Here is a 22,356-nt window from a genome sequence, read left to right on the forward strand (position 1 = left end):
AACTCCTGCTAGCATACTTCATTGTCACTAACCCATCCACCCGTCTAAACCCGCGCTGCAGCTAAATGCGTCCCTCTGGCAACAAGTGGCCATGACCCTCTACAAGAGGCTTTAGGCTCCTCCAGTCAGACACATAAACACATACTACATAAACAGTTCAATGAAGTGTTAATATACTTACTGAAGCAGAAACGAGCACACACATGAGAGTGCACATGCAGATTGGGGGAAGCATTTTCCTACACACATACCTGCATACACACACATACCAGTGATAAGAAGTAAGTAAGTACACTTATTAAAGTACTATATATAGGTATAATTTGAATAGTTATAACTTGTACTTGAGTATATACATTATTACTAACTATTTAATACTTTTACTGTGCTACATTTCAGAGGGAGATATTGTACTTTTTACCACTCCGTGTTTTTGACAGCTACAGCAGAGCTAATAGTTACATTTACATATTTACATAAAAGCATATGATCATCTTATAAAACATGTGTTGCATAGATTAAACTCCCTATATATATATATATAGGGAGTTATGGATATATATATATAATTACATGTTAATGCATTATTAATAATAATCCAATTATAATATATCATAATAAACATTCTGAAATGGGCCATTGTGCATAATGAGTAGCAGTTTCCTGCTTCTGCTGGTGTAGTTTTATATTTTTACTTGTAATGGAGTATTTTTACTTCTACTTCTTTGACCACTCTGGTACATCCGCACATAGAAGCACGTAGCTAGTTTTTTCAACAATCGCACACTGACGTTTCCCCTTCCCTCCTGCCGCATGGTGACAGACTAACTAATCGAATATTCCCTCTTTGAAGCAGCGCCGCTGGATCTATTCATGTGTGAGGCAGGGGGACTGTGTGTGTGTGTGTGTGTGTGAATATTTCAGCACATATCCTATGTGCCTTTGCTGCTCTTACGCGTTTCCTTGTGTGTTTGAGTGTGTTTATATACACTTGTTTGTCCAATTACTTATTACGTCTTGTGTGTGTGTGTGTGTATGCGTGTTTGTGCGTGTGTAGGCGGCCGAGTGTATGAAAATGTTGTTTTTGCAGTTTTATGCAAAGCAATTATGTTGACTTAATTGGGTTTGTTTATGTGGAGAGTGTGCCACCTCCAGTCATGTATTACTGCTACCGTGGACTGACACATCGCGCACACACACACACACACACACACACACACTTCTGGAAACAGCACACTTTCTACTGTGTGATGGAATAATGTGAAGTGTTTCCCTTATAATAAAGGATTTATATTCACTGTGAGTTTTAAGGACACTGTAGCAGCAGAATTGTGTTAATACAGCACTCCAACTGTACTTCTTAATGTATCATCCTTACTTTTGGCACATTGTCCTATTTCTATGGAGGCAAGTCAAATCATATACAGTAATTGTAAAAAATAATCATCATCAAAATAATCCCTGAACATGTACAGTTGAATAGCTGCATGTCACTATATTTAAGCACTGAGTTTTTCCCCTCATCCCTGGCAAAGTCCAACCAGCGCAGTTAGAAAACACAAACCACTTTTCCTCTTGTCTTTCCCTCTCCTCATTGTCTTAGGTCTGAATCCAAAGATAAAAGGTTAATTTGCCATCTCTCTCCTTCCTCTGGGCCAAATCAATCCACCATAGTCTCTGTCTGCCATTGTCCTAATCAGACCCTCAACTCACTATTGGACTTCAATGGAACAGGCGCAGACCAAAGACCCGCACAACCACCTGATCAATAATCCTCAAATGGCTCTGGTTTTCTATAGGGGAGCGCTCTGGTTTTAATGCTTACTCAAGGAACTGGCACGGAGTCTGATGACTTGATATGTCCTCTGGAAGTGCATTTGTCACTAAGCTAATAGTGAATCACAAACAACTTCATGTATAGTGATCGTGCTGAGCTCTCGGTGTGTCTGTAAAGGCTCAATGTGGAATCAAACCCTCTAACCCTGTCGCTTGGATCTCAAGAAACAAATCCAGGGCAGCCTCAGTCAAAATCAAACCCTTAAAACTGATTTGTCATTGTTTTTCTTTCATCAGTCAAACGGCAGAAAGCTTTTTGATCCAGGTAACTTCTGTGCCTTTGAAAGAAATGCAGAGAGAAAGGCACAAGTGGTCCTTCAGTGCTTTATTGTTACAACCGTTCCTGCAGTTTCCTTCAATTTTCAAGCAAGGCAGATGGGAAGCAAATATGAATCCATTTTGTATTGACCTCGCTTTCACGCAAAGAGGGGAATTCAATTCATTCAAAACATTTTCTTTTAATGTGACAGCTTTTGTTACAAAGGCCGAGTTGAACCTGTGTAACTCAAGTCAGTGTCAAGTCAGTGCAGCAGCAAGTGGATGTCTGAATCTTCATGTCCCGACTTCATGTTGTTCTGCAGGTTCCACCATGGCCCCGCAGAACACTGGGAATGGACCAGATGGAGCCCACCCGCCAATCACCCGCTCACCTATGGCCCAGGAGCGAGGTATGTGTATGTGTGTTAGGCACTGGCCAGCGTTTGTCTGGGGGGAGAATAGTAACAGAGGTTAAAGTTTGTAGAATGGAAAGCTGTGTGTGTATACGTACATACGTACATGTGTGTGATGGTTTTTATTTTTATTCTAGTGAAAGCAGACATGTCCTTAGAAGACCCAGTCCATACACTGTAGTCCCTGTATGTGTGCAACATAAATAAAAAAATCCAGATTGTACATCACAGTCAGATTAAGATTAAGGCTGTATATTTACAAAGTCAACCTTGTCCGAAACAGTTTGTGTCTTTACATTCCACACCGGTGAGGGTGTGTGAAGAGTACAGACCATGACAAAGAAGAGATGGTATGTTAGCAAAGCTCAGAGAATAGCACCAACAGTGGTTGTAATGAAATATATTCTTAGGGAACAGGAGGACTTGTAAACAAAGAATATGGTTAGTTTGGCTCATTGCAGAACTTTCTTCTGCTGCTCCAAAGTCAGTTCCTTCAGCAAGTACACCCACCCGCTTTGCGCCCTTTGTATTTCTCTGAATTCCTGTCAGGATCAAATGATAGTTGTTGTAGTTTAGGCTCAGCAGGTGTTCTCACACAAACACAAGGATTTAGCATTATGCTTCGTCGCTGGCCAGGTCGTGGGACAACCATGGTTTGCTAAATACCTAACAGTAAACATTCAGTCAATTTATCCTGGACTTTGTTCAAGTCAGAGTGTGTGTTCATTTGATAGAGCCTCTTCAGTTTTGGCCACAACTTGTTGCCAAAGGCTTGCAACATGAATGCTAACCCACAGGCCACATGTACCCACCATACGGGAAATTTGTTTCCAGAAATTATAGCCACTTCTCAAGTATTACTAAAAACAGCAGAATTGCTCATTTAAAAAAAGAAAGAAATCATGCACACAACATTGCAAAAAACCTGAAAGACTACGATGTAACCTTAATGGAATGACTGCGATGCTCCCTCTCTATCACCCACTGAAGAGCAGTTAACTCAGAGAGAGACAGAGGGAGTGGATGGATGAAGACACAGAGAGAGAGAGAGTGAGGCACTGTAAAAGGTTATTTCCCAACATGATGAAATCAAGCTGGAGATTTAATGCTGCCCTCTAATGCCTGTAAACCTCGAGCCCTCCCCAGCCCAGTCCAGGAAAACACAGCGCCGGTTAACAGGGCTGGCTGTTGTTTTCGCCGTTATCCTTGCTAGGATTACCCCCCCCCCCCACTTTGTTCAAGTGCCTGCCTCCCTAAGAGCCTCTCTCCACTCTTCATTTCCATAAATCCGCTGAATGTCCCTTTTTTTCCCCCACTGTCTCTTGCGTGCTTCGCCGGCTGCCTGTTGTTGTTGTCCGGCTGAGAGCTTCATTCGCTTTGCCAGAAAGAGAGGAAGGTTTATGTGTGTGTGTGTGTGTGTGTGTGTGTGTGTGTGTGTTTATGTGTGTGTGGAGAGGGAGAGGGACCGAAGCAGAAAGAGAGAAATCCTTGAATGTGTTATTTGCTTTTAGCACTGTCTGCACAATGTTCCTCTCCCCATCCATTTTCCAGGCAATTTAAAGTGCGATATTACACACTGTAATTTTTTTCTCCTCCTCTCCAGAATCCCCTTACCCTAATGGAAGCAAAACATTACAATAATGTCCTCGCTCCTTAAACCCAGCACTCGCAGCCTAAGCACTTTCAGGCCCCAATCGCTCTTTCCCTCCGTTGCTCTGTCTTTCCCTCCCACACACACTTCTTTCTCTCTCACTGCGCCTCTCTCTCTGTCTTGGCCTCCGTCTCTTTCCCACACACACACACACACACACACACACACACACACACAGAGCGTTTATTGCCCTCTTTCTCCGTTATCTCCCCCCACACACTCAGAAACACAAATACGAACACGCATGTATGTGCACACAAGCATATAGTGAATACACACATAGCATTTTTAAACTAGTATCTCCCTCCTCTCTCCTCACATTTTCTCTTGCTCTGTTAGCAGAAACAAGGAATTATACAAGTGTCAACTTGCACTTTCCAACTCCGTCGTTTCCCTAAACCCCAAACTCACTAAAGAGTCTGTTCATGCTCATTCAACAAAGCGGATAGCTATCAAAGTTTACAGTCGAGCAGACCCAATCCATTCACACCTAATCTGCAATACTGAATCCCCCCTAACACACACACGCCCACTCGTCCACTCTTTTTCCCTCAATGGCCATCCAGCGACCTTTCCCCATTCGCGGTGGATTGGGAGATCTTTCTGTGGGTTTTAAAAACGAACGGGGCGGCTTGAAAGAGCGAAGCCCAAGCGAGGATCACTCCAAATGTCAATTTGAATGGTGGAGGCGAGTTTGGGCCTTAGAGGCTTTGACACATCTATTGACAGAATGGCTTAGAATAACATAGTAGCCATGGTCAAATCACCGGCTTATTCTGTAGAGAGTGGAGCACACGTTTGGGTTACTTTCAATTGTACCCATTCTTTCATATATACACACATTCTCTCAGCCTTTGCAGGTATACATACATCTTTAAGGCCAGGTAGACCTGTGCTTTCACCACTGATAATGTTCACTTAACCTTCTGTGTGTGTGTGTGCTCAGGGTTCCTTTTACATGTCAGTCTGTCCTTTTTGAGCATGTTTTGTTTAATACCCGCTCCATGCTGAGTTACCCACTGATGTGTATCTACGAGTAACAGGAGCCAACGCCAAGGTGAAAGATTAGGGCTTGCATCAAACGGGTCTCTTTACACGAGGAAATTGAATGGAAATCTCAATTTGTTGAGTTTGCTCAATCCCTCAGTCAACATTTGATATCACTGAGCAGGTGCATTCACTACTGAAGAACTCTTTGGGTTTTGGCATTATTTTTTATGTGTTTCTGTGTTTCAGGGTTCATGTCCAACATGCAGAGGAACCAAGCTAGTTCCCAGTTTGCCTCTCCTCAGTCTGGACCTCCTATGTCCCCCCACACCTCACCTGGCGGCCCATTGTATCCCGGGATGGGTCCCTACTCCCAGAGCGGCCCCTCAGGCCCTTATGGACCTCAAGGATCACAGTATGGACACCAAGGTTGGACCCTGTTTGCCTGTAAAAACATTCCTATAACAAACATTAAAACTTTTTTAAAACCTTTTCATTAGTGCAATTACACTTAAACTAACAAATAAGCTAAGACAGTTTCTTCCATTTTGGACTTAATGGCTGTCCGTTCCCTTTAAGGTCAGCACTGTCAAGTATTGGTATTGGTTAATGGTGCAAATTCACGTGTCAAAGTTCACCAAGGTTGAAGTTCACCGTCAGCAATTCATTGATCTCAGCCATTCTGTTGAAATTAATTGATTTTTAAATGCAGGTGTGACCAGGCCTTAACACTTTATCATACAGTTTTTTCAATAATGATAGCATATGAGATTCTATATTTGAAGTAACACATTCATTTTTGGACTAATTTCAGGCAAGAAAATGACACATTTATCCTCAACATGGTGATTTTAGAGCACCTGAGCCAATAATCTATTGAAGACACTAAGTTTATAATTTGACCATAAAGTCAGTCCACCCTAAATTACAGTGTATTCCATTAAGCGGGAGTGTGTCTAATGAGTAATTGAGTCCTTGGAGCCAGGCTCATTGAAACAATATAAAACAACTCCTGTCACTCTTTGTCAGAAACAGAGGATGTAACTTTCAGGCCACGGTGTAAGAAAGACTATTGAAAAGCAAAAGTGATTTGATTTCACGAAAGCTATGACTCCTTTCAGACTTTACTTTGAATTATTAATTATGAAAACCACTAACAGCCCCTGTGTTGACTTTTACCTGACATCAGATTTGTTGAACAGCTTCTGCTTTCTAACGAGTGATGAATACCGTGTGTATCATTCATTCAGAGGGGTTATAGAGGAATTTTGATGACTGTCGGCCCCCATTTCGCAGTCACACTGGGCCTTGACATCAGTGTCGTTGGTTTCAAAGAGAGTTTGCTAATGAGGAATACAAAAAGACTCATTTTGAAAGACATATCCATCCTCTGTTTCTGTGTCTAACTCTATCTCTTTCTACAACTCCCATTCACACACACACACACACACACACACACACACACACACACACACACACACACACACACAGATACAGTCTCCTCTCATCCTGTGTAGTGGGTCCCACTGCGGGCATTAAAAACCACGCTTTCTGAGGGTGTGGCTCTCATATTCATGAGGCGCTTGAACCCTGGACGGACCTCTTGGCCCTCCTCATGATAAGATTATGAGGTATCTCCAGACTGACAAGGCAGACTGACACGTCGTGAGGTTTATCCACTGAATGATGATTCAATCCTGTCGTCAGTCTCCATGTTAAAAAAAGGAGCCAGTGTTTTAAAGTCTTGTATAATTGTTGATATTGTGGATATACATCTGTAAACTCAATGTAGTGTTTGCAGTAGGATATTGTATCCACATAATGGCAGTCTTACACTTCCCTAATGCTGAATCCAGTACCAAAAATAGGGACTTCCGAAATAGTTATGGCACCTTAATCAGAATCAGAAATACTTTATTGATCCACGGGGGGGAAATTGTACAGTACTGGTGCTCCCATTCAAGATTAGAAAGCAGCACAAATTTAGAAATAAAAGTATGTTCAAAATATAAAAATAAGAAATATAAAATAAAGAATGTATGTATTGCACTGTCAGTTGAACTGAACAGTTTGATGGCCACAGGCAGGAATGATTTCCTGTGGCGCTCTGTTGTGCATTTGGGAGGAATGAGTCTCCCACTGAAGGTGCTCTTTTGCCTGACCAGCTTGTCATGGAGAGGATGTGAGACATTGTCCAAGATGGGCCGCAGCTTGGACAGCATCCTCCTCTCTGCCACCACTGTCAGAGAGTCCAGCTCCACCCCAACAACGTCACTGTCTGCTACCCTCAGCCTGCTGCCCCAGCATGCAACAGCATAGAGGATAGCACTGGCCACCACAGACTCATAGAACATCCTCAGCATAGTCCGGCAGATGTTGAAGGACCTCAGCCGCCTCAGAAAATAGAGACGACTCTGGCCCTTCCTGTAGAGGGCATTAGTGTTCTTTACCCAGTCCAGTTTATTGTCTATGTGAACTCCCAGGTACTTGTAATCCTCTACAATGTCCACACTGACCTCCTGGATGAAAACAGGGGTCATCGGCACCTTGGTCCTCCTCAGATCCACAGTCAGCTCCTTAGTCTTTGTCACATTGAGCTGCAGGTGGTTCTGCTCGCACCATGTGACAAAGTTGTCCACAGCAGCCCTGTACTCCTCCTCATCACCCTTACTGATACATCCAACTATTGCTGAGTCGTCAGAAAACTTCTGAAGATGGCAGGTGCAGTAGCTGAAGTCCGTAATGTAGACGGTGAAGAGGAAGGGAGAGAGGACAGTCCCCTGCGGGGCCCCGGTGTTGCTGACCACTCTGTCTGATACACAGTGTTGTAAGCGCACATACTGTGGTCTGCCAGTCAGGTAGTTGACAATCCAGGACACGAGGGGGGCATCCACCTGCATCTCCGTCAGCTTCTCGCCCAGTAGAGCCGGACAGATCGTGTTGAACGCACTGGAGAGGTCAAAAAACATGACTCTCACAGTGCTCGCCGGCTTATCCAGGAGGGCGTAGGCGCGGTTGAGCAGGTAGATGATGGCATCCTCAACCTTAATGTGATTGGGACTGTCATGTTTTAAAAGCACAAAGTCTCTTCGTCTAATGAAATATTTATTGTGTTTGACAAGTTGAAACTCACCAGTCATGTATAGAGTCTGTCCTGTGTATATAACAAGATGACTGCACAGATTCATGTTTTTATCTCACACACAAGGGGGGTAACTGTGCTCCGAGGAGGAAGCCTTTTGTACCAAGATGCACAGCAGACACACATGAGGCTTCATACATTAATACATTTCACAGATTCACAACTGTGAAACTTTTCAAAACAAAAGTACCTCAAGAGTTTAAATGTGTATTTCTTCACATTTGAATATATAGCTAACGAACCAGTTAGTTACTGGATACCAGTAATATCCACTTAACCTAATAGATTTAAAGCCCAGCTAACTTCTCTGCTAATTCAAGCTGTCATTGCAGTTGTTCCAGAAAATATCAACTCATTTGAAAACTATTTTCAAACTTCAATGTGAATTTGTGATCAGTGTGATCAAGCAGTCATATTTGGTTCATGCAGTGTACCTTAGTACGTTGTCCTGTTTGATAAGCCATTTGGTAAATCTGTCACATCAACCTTCAATCCAAGCTGTTTCTGATGCTGGAGAAAAAATATCACAGATTCCAGGAAATTTTGGAAAAACGTTTGGATCACTCTCTATAATGAAGCATTCTCCGCTCGCTTGTTTTCTCCAACGTACGACTCCCAGCCATCCAACAAACGTTGACATCTGCTGTTGTACTTCGTTTCCTGCCTTTGGCGACACACCAGACGAAACATTATGGTATTTTTTGGTAAATGTGTGTTTTAATGTGTCACCTTGATAAATGTGCCCATCCGTGCGTGTGTTTTCCCAAAATTGCGGCCTCTCCCTCGCATTTGTTAATGTTGATTAATAGCCCTAATGCATTTGGTATTTGGTCTCCCTTCTCCACCCACTCTTATCTCTTAATGTGACTTTGGCTGGGCTGACAGCCCAGTAAGCAGAGGGAAAAAGAGAAATAAAGTAAGCAGAGAGCGACAGCGAGGCAGACTAGCCTGGAAGAAGCTCTGGAGGCAGATGAGCGTGAAATCTCACTCGGCTGACAGGAGAGATGTTCCCATCAGAAACAGAAAGAACAGCTCAGTCCCCTGTCTTCATCACACACATATTCAGCACATATATATATATGTATGTATACTCTCATTCAAATTTAATACACTTGCAACTGACCTGCATCTGTCCTGCATTAGTGCTCTAGGATATTTTCAGACAGCAGCTCAGCGAGTCTTCCTTCGCGCAGTACTTTCAAGAGCAAAACACACAAAAATATGGGTTTGCTCTCTTTTACTACCTGCTTTATCTACATTTCCCAGATTATTAGGGACACCCAGCTAAAACCAATGCTGTCTAATACAGTAGCCCTCCTAAACCCTCCTTTCACGTAAAGTTCTTGTTGAAATTGTTTTAGAGAGGTGTTGATTCAACTTGACGTTGCATTGCATTGTGGCAGAAGTTGAGCCAGGTTCCACTTCTCTGTTGGACCACCAAGCGTTTCTTGAATAAGCCCTCTGCACTGGTGCCTGCACTGTGGCAACACAATGATCTCACTGAAATGAATGAGAACATGTTGTCCTCATACAGAATTTTTTAATACACAAAGAGACAGTCAGAAATACGAAAACATTACTCCCAGCACCATCAGTGCTGGAAACCATTCACATGGACTTCAGGACATAGCCACAGCCCCACTTCTTAGAGGGTCCTGTCAGGGGCCTGTGTAGGGTGAACAGGGCAGACAGCTGCTGGTCATTGTTCTTAATGACAGCTCCATCTGCTTCCCTTCCCTCTCCCTAGCGCACTCACAAATTAGCCAGCTATTAGTGAACACAGAAACGCACTCCAAGTTTCTGAACTCTGCTCTGCTGTTTTTCTTGGCCTGTCTGCCTATGCTGGGAGAGCCTAATGCTCAGGCCTTTAAGTTGTGTTTGTGTGTGTGTGGTGTGTGCGATACAACATTTTCGACAATCATGCTTGCCACACACACCAACACTAACAGTTTGTAGCTCGCCAAAGAACATAAAAACTGTGTGGTGTTGTGTAACTTAAAAGGCTGCAGCACTGCTCTTTTATCAGGGGCAAGCGACTGTAGTGCCGCTTGTGTAATCGACTACATAAGCTCCATCCAACATGCTGTTATGGTGATGCATGAGACTGCAGGAGGATATGGCCCTTCTACAAACAATACTAAAATATTTAGTAGTTATTTCCAGAGATCTTTGATTAGATAAGTCTGCTTCCTAGAGTGTAACCAAAGGTTTTCTTCCAGACTTATGTACAGTTGGACCCTGCCAAAGCTTTCCCCTCTTTGCTGTTTTCTCACTGTTTAAATGAGAGCTTACAGTGAGTGGACTGCCCAGTATTTCCAAAAAAATATTTAAGCTGCTAAATGTTTATGGCTGTCCTTTGAAAGCCCTCTTTGTCCAAAGTTAAACTGATGTCATACTGTGTGTTGATATCAGGCTCTCCTCAGGACTCAAATGGCTCCAACAGCTGTTTTCAAGACATGCATTTGGACATGGTACAGAGCCAGCATGTTGAGAACAGTGGACACAGACAGACGGGGGAGGAGGATATCAGGCCATTACAGGAAAGAGATTTGGAGTCTGTCTCAGCTCTGCTGTCTTTCCCAACCATCGCATAGCTCCCTCTATCATACTACCCCCCCACCCCCCCAGGGGTTAAGCACTCTGCTGGTAATGACCATGCTTCAGACAGCACTTTTAAGCCTTGGTGCCTTACTGGAGCCGCGGTGTAATTCAGCCAAAAAAGCCAGCGCCCGGGGGAGGGAGTGTGAGATTTTTGGAGGAAACTGACAGTGTATGGAGCTTGGCAGCCCCAAGGTGCACCCCAGCCCTGCTTAGGCTCAGACACCCTACCGGGGAAGGTGCTGAGGTGGCTGGGAGAGGATGTGGGGGCCTCTGGCAAGAGAAGACGAGGCAAAAAAACTATCCATCCCAGCAAGTCATACATGTTTACTGCAGTCTAATACTCGAGTCGTAAAAACTGTATGAAGCAAGAGAAGAAATCTTTTATGTAAATGTTCTGCAATGACATTATTGACAGTCGTCAACTGATCTGCCTTATTTCAGGATATTTAAACTGATGAAACTGCATTAGAAACAGTTAAAATTGGGTTTTCGGAAATTAGGAGTTACTGTATTATCGCACTGTGTGAGGTTTAGAAAATGTAACTCCTGAGTCAGATGGAACAAAATGAGTACCAGGGTGTCTTGTTCTTGTCAACATGCTACATTTCTTTCTTGCCCACCTCCCCAACAGATATCGTCTCCCTCCAACCACTACCACATCCACAAGGTAAAAGAGAAAAATGCTGTTATTCATTTCTTTTATTTGTGTTCAGCCACATGTGGACATGGACAACCTGTCCTGCTCCTGTCCTTGGCAGCTCAAGCATGCATCCTTGTAATCTGCGTTCCACTCCTCATTGATGGAGTTTGCAGATCCGGAGGGCACGTTGGTGCACCATCATACCATACCGTAGCCGGGAGAATGACTGCCTCGGCTGTTAGCATTGGACGGTCCAGTATGCTGAGGAAGCAGTAGACGTTAATCTGCTCAGTCACACTCCAGCTCTCCCGCGGGACTGCAGGGATTAAACCCGGCGCAGGATATAGCGTCCGCCGAATGCGTGACGGTGCCGGGAATTTCCATGTAATTGTGAACGAAGCACCATGAGCTCTCGTTCTCCTTCTCCTCCCCTCCATTGCGCTATAAATACCACCAAGACTCCCCAAAGGCACCAAGTGCCCGAGAAGCAGGCAGGAAACCAAGACCCAGCCACAAGGACACAAGAAGGGACAAATAAGAAAAGACATCCTCCTTGTCCTTTTTGCTCTTGTCCCTCCTTGATTGGTTTCCAGAGTAGCATGCAAAGTAGGTGAAAGAGATGACACACTTCTGTGCATATATGTTGATATTAACATGTGCATAACATATGTTAACACAAATTGTACATTTCTTTCCCTGGCCTGTTTGAGCAACAGGAAGTGGAATTTCTGAGCACTTATATTGTGTCACCAACTGCTCACAATATCTAATTGTGCCACTGCAGATTTGTTTTCACTTCCTAACAGAAGCTGACTGAAAAATCAAAGTCAGGCAGAACATTAAGAAACTGATCCTAACTATTCTGACTTACCCTGCAGAAACTTGTGATTTCTACCTATTTCTGTACAAAACATCACTCATTTCTGATGCTATAATGTGGCCATGATGCCAATGACTCAGTGGGCAGAAGAGGAAGTGACCCTCCCAGGACTTCCATATTGGCTTTTACAGCCAAGGATTGTCCCCCAGGTCTGGACGCACTTTTAAGTCAACTTTTAAGTAATACATATTCTCAACTAAGTTCTGTAAATATAACACCCATATGGAGTCCTCATTGTTTTTTGGGGGGGTTTTCTTGCTAAATTAGACTAAATTTGCAATAGTATAGATTCTGTCACTTTGTTATGTTATATTTGTTGTAATTGTAATTTAAACATGATATATATGAATATTCTATAGTTATCTGTATTTTGTCTTTTGCCTCCACGAGGATCCAACTTCCTCATCTAAAGTCATTTGAGTGGCATTCCAAAGCTTTAGAAAGCATGAATGACTCTTGTGAAAACACCTATAATTTCAGGGTTGAGCTCTCAGTCATTTTAAAAAGTGGGTTAGTGCGCTATCTGTCCTTGAAGAAGCACTCTGGCGCAGCACCAATCCTTCAGGAAGTGAATCATTCTTGTCAGGACGGAGCAAGACTCTCATAGGAAAGCTTAGCATTAACCCAGTCCCACAGCTACTCTGTCTTTCCTTTGTCAGCCGAGGCAAACATAGCCCACAACTAGAACATTTTGAATGGTAGTACATCAAGACTGATAAGTTCTCTCGTGTCGACTTAATGACACATTTTTTTCCAACGCAAACCTTTTCAGTTAGATTTGGCTTTGCATCCCCCCCAGTAAAGTTGAATGCACTCTCATGGAAACTTCTAGACACTCACTCCCACTTTCAGGGCTTTGGGCCCATCCGCCAAAATGGAAAAAAAATGCAGATTGTCCAAATGAGACTGTGTGATATAAACAACTCCCCGGGAGGTGTGCTGGAGCCTCAGTCTGTCACAAGGGCCAAAAACCACAAAGTGTCCGCCCAGGCTATTGAGAATGTATGGCAGGCAGCCATGACATGGGGCTCAACAGCTGTCCAAAGAGGGCTGGGAGAGGTCGCTGATAGCGGCCTTGTTCATCTGCAGCAAACCGTCAACCCGAGCCGGGAGGAAGGAAGCTGCAGGGCACTGTTCCCAGGATTTTCCACAGTGTTGTAGGCAGTCGCCTGTGAGTGGAAGAAACATGGAAATGTGTCTCTCACTGGTTGCTAGGTCTCAAAAGTATTATATATGCATTCACACAGACAAGCAGATGGACACACACATACACACATGTACTGTGCACCATACGTATCCTCCTGTGTTCGTTAGCCGACATCCTTTCTTCCTGAACGCTTCCCTATTATAGCCCCAAAACCCTTGACAGGTGTCAGCCGTACTCAGCTCACCGACTCACCAAAGTCTCCCCAGAAATAATCCGCTTCTTCTTTTCCCATCTCCCACAGTAGATTTCATCACAATTTCTGGACAAATTCAACCGGAGCTGCTGACTTTTATGGGAAAGACTTTTATTTTGATTCAATATAAATCCTATCTCGGGGGTTGGGGGGGGCAAGAGTTTCTTCCCCCTACCTTTCTGTCTGTCTGTCTATCTCTCTTTCCGCCCCCACCCTCTGCTGCTTCCTCCCGCTCTCTCCCTCTGTTGGACTCACAGGCTTATGTCATGTGGAAAGTGTCTTCACTGAAGCAGCTCGAGGACACTGAGAAGCCATTTCCATTTTCGGAGATGTTTTTTTCCCCCATGTGGAATATTGTCATTCAAGTTTCCCTCGTTTGAGCGTGCGGAAAAGCCTTCAGGTTTTAAAGGGACTTGATCCCCTTTTCCAGACATATTCTCAGAGGATTAAGCAGTGAGGCCCAACTAAAGCACCCTTAATCAAATCAAAATAAATAGCCTCCTTCACAATGGAGGATGCCACATTTTCCGTTTCTATTTTGCAGGGGATTTGTCCCAGGGAGGGAATATCACAGTGGAAAAAGCCCAGTGCCTTCAGAGGGAATACAATGTGGTGTGCTCTCTGTGTGTGTGTGTGTGTGTGTGTGTGTGTGTGTGTGTGTGTGTGTGTGGAAGGGGGGGTGTACTGCACTTACATGTACAGTAGGTGTGTTTTAGTGTGCCTAGATATATGTATATGTTGTCTTTGACAGCATGGTGAATCTCTTCCAGCTCTTATTGCAGCTGGTGTTGGAGTCGAGCTGGGCTTTTAGTGCCAAAATGGAGGGGTTTAAGTGTGCCTTAGGAAAGCTTCTGGCATCGTGGCCGTGTGGCACTCCGGGGCAGCAACAAAGCATTTACTGCAGATTAGAGCTCCTCTCAAGTGTTTCACAAAGTCAGCCTTAAGCTTGGCAATTGTTCCCAGGGCCATCCAGCAACCTACAGCTGTGAAAAATGTCACCACACCACAACACATATAGTTTTTCCGGCCTCCACTGGAGGTTACAGAGGTTACGTGAATCAGAATTCAGTTTTGCACTTTAAGTTCCTCATTCCTCATCTGTCACAGGATTACTTTCGTGATGGATGAAATTGTTGTATGTGTCACTGTTGTAGGTATAAGGGTATCAGCTGACAAGCACTTGATAAACACTCTATTTCTCTCAAATGAAGTGATTCATAGCACCCATCTGCGACTGCAGTATTTCACAGCAGCCATTTTGTGTCATTCTTGTAAGCAATCTATCAAATTCAAGTGGGAAGTTAAATGTCTCAAGTGACAACAATCCATGTTTTACCTCTTGAGTGACATTGTCTGTGCAATACAATTTCAATGATTGTATGCTTATTCATGTGTCGTCTTCTTCTAGGTAACTACCCTCGGCCCTCCAACTACAGTGGGACTGCCAGTACCAGCTACAGTGGTCCCGGCCCTGGCATGACCAACAGTCTGGGAATGAACTCTAGCAGCCCCATGCACGGCCAGGGGCCCGGCCAGCCCATACCTGTAGGACGCAGCCACGGCCCAGGCAGCCAGAACAGGGTGTACCCGCCCATGGCTCCCAGCTCCCCCAGCATGCCCCAGCCAGCTGGGCCGGGGATGGGCCCTCCATCTTTGGGTAGCTCTAACCGCAAGGCCCAGGAGGCAGCAGCAGCTGCCATGCCGGGATCTGCCAACTCAACACACAACAGGTAAGAGCACAGCAAGGACTCAGGAGCTCTTGCTTCTGTAGGGAATCTTGTATTTTTGGAGATTAACACATTTTTCTGTTTTGCTTTGTGTGGCTCCTCACTTAAGTATGTATACAGTATATGTGTGAATGTGTGTGGATGTGAGCATGTTAATTCAGTGCAGCTCCCTCTTTGCCACAACGGTCCTAAAAGTGATCTTGACAAAAGAAAGAAGAATGGTGTAAAAATGTATTCAACAGAAAAGGCCCAAACTCTTTTGTGGCACTGAGGCTATTTTGCTTCATCGGGTAATAGTGGTATGCTAAAATTAGGGGCCAGCGAGCAGCTCTATCTTACATCACTCTCTCTGCAGGGTCGTCTGTGGGGAGGTGTGCTGAAAAGCACCACAGAGAGTTTCTGTGTCACAGTTTGTCTTTTTTTCCAGGAGTCTTTTCAGAAGTGCAGGCAAGAGTTCGTTCTCAGGGGTTCCACGCTTCTATGAGCCATTTGCAGAACTATCCCTATTTTCACACATCTCATAAAGTGCCTGACATTTTGATAGCTGGCACTATACACCAAGTGCCATTTGTTGCAGAAAGAAAGACATTGGCTTGTGAGAAGACTGTATGGGTTGAATACTGCACTGTCAAAACATAAAAGAAGGAAAAGCAAACCACAGGTTTACCTGTGAAAACACCAGAGACAGAGGTGACACCGAGCACCTTAACACAAATACAAAGCACTTTGATGCTATAACGGTATATGAGTTAAGGGATATTATTTTTCCATCAGGGTTGGAGCTTTGAATATATGAGAATATATGAGTGTTTATAGCGTTGGAGACCAGGGCTGTTGCGGGATTGTGTGGGCAGTAAACTTTTGTTGAACCCTGCCGGGGGAACTTGTGAAAACATGGCCGTCTTCTGAGAGGAAGGGTGGGTTTCTGCACAATGCATCATGGGAGCAGTCTCGCCAGCACTCTGCAGGCTGAAGTGGCAGATTAACATTTGTCAATGTTCATTCCCATTTCTGATGATGCATGAGTCAGACTGAGGACTGTGAGCCAGTGATGATATTTCAGATGAAGTTTCTCTCTTTGTCGGGAGTCTGTTGATGCCGATCTGCAGGCGGCCTCCATATGCGAGGTCCCCAGCCCAGATGCATCCACCCCAACCCACATCCACCCACTGGCCCGCACCCCACCTCTCCTCTACCCGTCCACCACCTTCACCTCCACCCAGACATCACCATCCACCCATCCTGCCACCCTCACATTCACAGCACTACTGGTAGGTCCACCACCCTCATGTGTGTGTGTGTGTGTGTGTGTGTGTCTCCCTTTAAAAATATACTGTCTCTATGTGAATGTGTCATGTAACTAAACTGGACATTTTTCAAGCTAAACAGAACTGAAAAGTGATCATGATGATATTTCTCACGAGCTCCCTCTGAGAGCAAAACAGGAGGAGTCATCATTGTTATCGTTGTAATTGCCATCATCACCTTCATCATCACCGCTGTAGTCATCATTACCATCATCATCATAGTCACTCTAATGGCAACAACAAGTGAGCACATACAGTATGATGCATGGACACACACACACACTCTCACTGAGTTTTAGATTGTCGTGTGCGCTGTGTTGGCATTTTGGTTGACAGTATGTGTGATTAATTACGTGCATCAGGGGGGCCCAGTGCCGTTCACACACACACACACACACACACACACACACACACACACACACACAGCGATGCAAATGCTGGCCGAATCATTGAGAGATGGTTGGGCTGTCAATAAGAAGTGGCATGACATGATCCCTGCTGCTGGGACCAATCAGACTGGCTGTCAGTCTCTCCTCACGTTCACCAAGACACCAGAGAGGTGTCGCTCGCTGTGCTGCTGCTGGAGGAGAAGGCTCTCTCTCCTGCTCTTGTTTGTTTACATATCCATCTAAAAAGTGTGTTTGTGTCTTCACCTGTTTCTCCATCTTTAAAGTAATCCATTTTGATTCACTGTGAAAAGCATCCCCTGGGTTCCTTGTCTTTGCCTGGTGTTTCAGCTCCATCTTTGGCATTACGCAGTCATTAATGTGTTGCTTTTCTTACTGCATTGCAAAGATCACATTTGAATCAAAAAGTCCAGTACAATGACAGCTTTTCCTTTTGATTTTCTGCTGTGCCTGTTGCTGCACATGCTAACTTTCAAATTGCTGCTGTGTTTATTCAAAACAAAGCTTCGCTTCCACTGCACTGGAGGGAGAAACGAACAGACACTGGCTGTTTAGGACAACAATAGACTTGTATAAACTAGCTGGTGTGAAAAAAATATGCAAACTAGGTGAGACTATTTGTTTTCAAAGCAGATCAGTGTTCACAAATTTGAATCATTTGTCATCATATTTCTGCCTTCTCCCTTTTTCAAAATATTGATAATAACACATTTTTATTACAAATAGGAATTAGTCTCCTGGCAGAAAGTTTATTTTACTGATTTAAAACAAAAAAAAGAGCCTAAATGTTTTGCTACAATGGACATTTTTGCAGAATACTCCCTTTTCTGTGCTGCCTGTCTCACCCTCAGAGTTGTTCTTGTCTGCTATCACCCATTCTCCCCCTTTCATCCATCCTCGTCTGCTTCTGTTCTCTCTCCTCCCACCTGTTTCACTCTTTTTACCAACTCTCCCGACTGTATCGCCCTCTCCCTCTCTGCACAGCTCTGTTATCCTACCCAGACTGTTTTATCTCCCTCAGCCTTTCTTCCTCCCAATTTGCTTTTTGTTCTCCGCTGTCTCCAGCACAGCCTTGTTATGTTTTTCTTCCTCAGATCCCACTTTAGAACATCTGAGGGAGATCAGGAGAAAATTGGCCTCCGAAAACCTGCAGTTAAAGGCTCCAGTACCCCGCTTGCTCTCCAGATCTCAGCGCAACATTCTGAAACATTCAGACCTAGTTCCTCTCTGTCTGAGAAACAAGTTGTTAGTCGTAGCACATGTCTAGTTTCACTCTTTGATGCATCAACCCAGAGTGAACTGCCACAGCCGCCCGCTCCCGACCTTCCAAATCAGGGGCTAGTTAGCAGTGATGTCGCTGGCTGGTCTCTTCTTCTCTCCTCATTTTCTTGTACACGTCCCCTCCCGACATCCCCACCAATAATCCCTCTACATTTCCACCTCTCATCCCCCATCTCCACCCTCCCCTGACTCACACACACACCCTCACACACTAGTAGACACACTCCAGCTTCATTACGCTGAGTGAAAAGAATGCCAAATGAACAGAGGAGGGCCACTTCTGGTATCCCATGGCTGCAGGCGAGAGTCGTGATTAAATCTTCATAAAGTGTGGCGTGAGTGAGTTTTTCCCTCGAGCCCTCTCAGAGTTTTTCACTCCACCAGCCGACTGGAATCAGAAACAAATGTCCCGCTTTTATCGGTTATTCAGTTTGATTGGTGTTTCAGGAGAAGCAGTGTTGGCCTAGAGAGGTTTGGGAACATAAAAAAGAATCCTGTGGCTCTACTAAAAATTACATGTGTCAAAGAGCAGTGAAATATGGTTTTTATTTAAATGACTAAGTCACACAAAGTCTTGCTAATCGTAATTATTATAATAAATAGAATTTAAGTTTACTCTACTGTTGCAGTTACTGCAACTCACTTTGAAAAAGTACAATGTAAATGTCACTTTTTCATATGCTGTTTCCGAAGTTCAAAAATAGATGGTGGTCAATCTTGAAATGACATTGTTTTTCTGGAAAATAGCATCAGTTTCATGAGAAGTTGACTTTTTGGGCGCACTAGGCTGCCAGTTGTCAGTATGATGAATTGCAGTGCAAAAAGTCTGACATGTTATGTTCAAATAACACGGACGATGTCAAGCCTGTCAGTGTGGAGGAGGTACAAGTTTGTTTGGAAGAAAGGTGCGGCACAAAATTTTTTAGAGTCTGTGGATTGATGTTGGGGATTTTTTTTGGAAAAGGGAAGAGAACAGAAAGTATTAAAAGGTATAAGCTTTTCTTGGCAGCAGCTTCTGAGGACAGAATTGGCTTTTCAAATGACTTTCCAGCGCTGCCGGCGACACTCTACAAAAAGTTCCTGGAGCTATAGGAACGGGCTCTGTCGAAAAAATAAGCACTTAGTAGAAGAAGAGCAAAGCTCAGAAAAAAAGAGCCGTAAATCAAAGGGAAATTGAAGGGAGAAAAATGTAGGAAGAGGAAAGAAGAGAGGAGAGGAGAGTGCTCCCAGGCAAATCCTCGCCAAATAATTCATTTCTGACCTCCTTAGTAAGTAAATTTGCTAAATAAATAAGAGCAGCGCTTGAATGTCAAGAACGGGGGATGCTGCCTGTGGCGCTTTGTCGCTCGCAGTCTTGGCAGTGCCGCGGAGCGCTCTGCTTTCATTAGATGGGCAAAATAAATGGCTTCTCCTCCATCCATCCTGAGCTGTTTGATGTTTGGGAAGGAGGGGAGGGAGAAGGGAAGAGTAGCTTTTCTCTGGATTTAATATGTTAAAAGCTGTCCTTTTATTTTTTGGGGGGGGGTTATTCTGGCCTCCTCTCTGTGTATATGTTTGTGTGTGTGTGTGTGTGTGTGGTGAGTTGAGTCAGGAGTTTGGAGGAGCTATGAGCCCAAGCTGCCCTGAGAACAGATTGGGTCCATATATAATTCATGGCCTCCAGCCGATCCACTCCATCCTTCCATCCAGCAGCCTCTCTCTGGCTCTTTTTCTCTCACTTTCTTCTACACACTCTTACACACACACAAAGCAGAGGGATCGATAGGGAGGAACGCTCAGCCATCTCACACTCCTGCAGTCCCATCGCTTCTGCTGTCTCGTCCAGTTAGCAGCGCTGGGAGGCATCAGCGCGGCCTGTCACCACGAATGAAGGACAAAGGCGCTGCCACTTCTAGAGAGACACCGTCAGCTGGTTGGCTGGCACCTCGTAACCATGGCATCCCCTTGGCAACAGCGCCCACCCCGCGCATGAACACAAGGACACGCTTAAACACACACTGACACACACACACTCTGCCCATGGTGTGAAAGTGGCCTTCTCCGATGCCCTTCACACATGTGGACTGAATAGCAAGAGGAGAGAGATGGCTGTGTGTGTGTGTGTGTGTAGAATTAGGGGAAAAACAAGGGGGGGGGAGTGAAGGACAGCAAGGGTAGAGCATTTAGATAGAATGATTAAAAAAACAATAGAATAGTAATTATCAGTTTGAAAAACAACGGTGTGTTTCCATTGACAGCATTTCAGAGGTCTTTATTTGAACTGTGTGAGATGATGGCTTCTCTTGCGCTGATAGTGTGTGGACAGGCTGAACAAAACATTGGGCACAAAAGCTGAATTTTCATACATCTTCACCATAATGTGCTGTAAAAACTCCATCGCTAACTTTTCTTAAAAAACCCAGAAAACTCTGAGAGAAGGTGGAGTTTCCCTGAACTGTTTCCCTCTTTCTCTCCTCAGGCCACTCATAGACAACAAACTGAAAGTGCACTGGCCTGATGGTGTTAGGATAGATGTTTCTCTGTTTCTGACTGAGAATGTGTGTGTGTGTGTTTGCGCGTGTGTGTGTTTTGAGTGTGTGTTCCCTCGGCTCAGTCTCATGGAACAGCGATTACCTCCAGCTCTGGGGCCCTGAACTGAGAATACGCCCCCCATCGGTCCACCAGGGACCCATACACATACTACTCAGGCTTCTTCTTGCCTTAATTTCCCTCCCTCCTTCTCTCTTTCCCTCCACCTCCCTTCTTCTTTTCTTCCTCTCTCTGTATTTCTCTCCATCCCTCCTCTCTCCCCTGCTTTCTCTCTTCCTTCACTCACTCTTTCTCTCTCTCTCTCTCTCTGCCGCAACAGGATGAGGTTTTTTTTTCCCCGGCACAAAGGTGCCCGAGAGCAAGATGAATATGCTGCGCCTTTTTTTTTTTTTTTTTTTTCCCCGATAGCGGCACATGCATATATTAAGTGTGATTAAACGCTGTGCAATGCCTCCATCAAGTGCTTTCTAATGGGCTTTTTTATGACATGAATTAGTCATAATGGGAGAGCGCCACAGCCGAAAACCTCCAACCACTGTTGTTGTTGTTGTTGTTGATTTGGATACTTCACCATACACATGAGAGCTTCTGCTTATATTGCTTAAGGTGGGTGAGGGGCATTTTTTACAGTATGGATAAATGAGGTTCACAGGCATTTGGCATCTCGAAACTTATTTTTCCTTGCTGGATTATTAGCGCTCTCTTTTGTGGGAGTTTGCGTGCAGTATCCATTTTTACTTGAGAGAGAAGGTGCAATGATCAAAAGGTAAATTTATTTCTGTGTCTTGACTCACACAAAGCTTTTTAGGGAACACGTAGGTAGCAACGAAGGAGTCTATATTTCCCCCATTATAGGGAAATGGGGCCAGATAAGCGTGGATTTGGTGTGAGCTTGTTTCTTTGCCATGGAGCTCCCCTGTGCACCTCGGCCCCCATAGAGGGATTACATATGTATCATCAGCCGTGCTCTATGACTAATTACATCTGTGAGATGAGATTATGGGGAGGTTTACCAAGCCAATCCCTCCTCTTAGGCTATGTGTATCGGTTCCAACATGAGGTATTACACTATGTGTCTGTGTGAGTGTGTGAAAGAGAGAAAGATGCCAGTTAGGAGGGAATTGACTGACATAAATCCGGTTAGCATTTTTCTTTTCGTCCACAAATACTCCTCCTTGTGGTCTATCGTTGACACTTCCTTCCTTCCTGCTTTCTTCCGACCTTTCTTTCATTACAGTCACCCTGACTACCATTTGACTTCCTCAGTTGTCTGCCCCTTCCCACCTCTTTCCTTCCT

General features: G+C 44.4%; 1 protein-coding gene across 1 annotated transcript in view; it reads left to right on the plus strand.

The window, feature by feature from the left end:
• The window catches only part of LOC139297344 (AT-rich interactive domain-containing protein 1B-like), a 168,123-nt gene that overhangs the window by 126,033 nt on the left and 19,734 nt on the right, over positions 1 to 22,356 (plus strand). The window contains 4 exon segments of the mRNA XM_070919970.1: positions 2,418 to 2,504; positions 5,395 to 5,574; positions 15,217 to 15,538; positions 16,624 to 16,806. Coding sequence (XP_070776071.1) covers positions 2,418 to 2,504; positions 5,395 to 5,574; positions 15,217 to 15,538; positions 16,624 to 16,806 — 772 coding nt within the window.

Source organism: Enoplosus armatus, chromosome 15 (genome assembly GCF_043641665.1).
Source record: "Enoplosus armatus isolate fEnoArm2 chromosome 15, fEnoArm2.hap1, whole genome shotgun sequence".
In the NCBI taxonomy this organism is placed as follows: Eukaryota; Metazoa; Chordata; class Actinopteri; order Centrarchiformes; family Enoplosidae; genus Enoplosus; species Enoplosus armatus.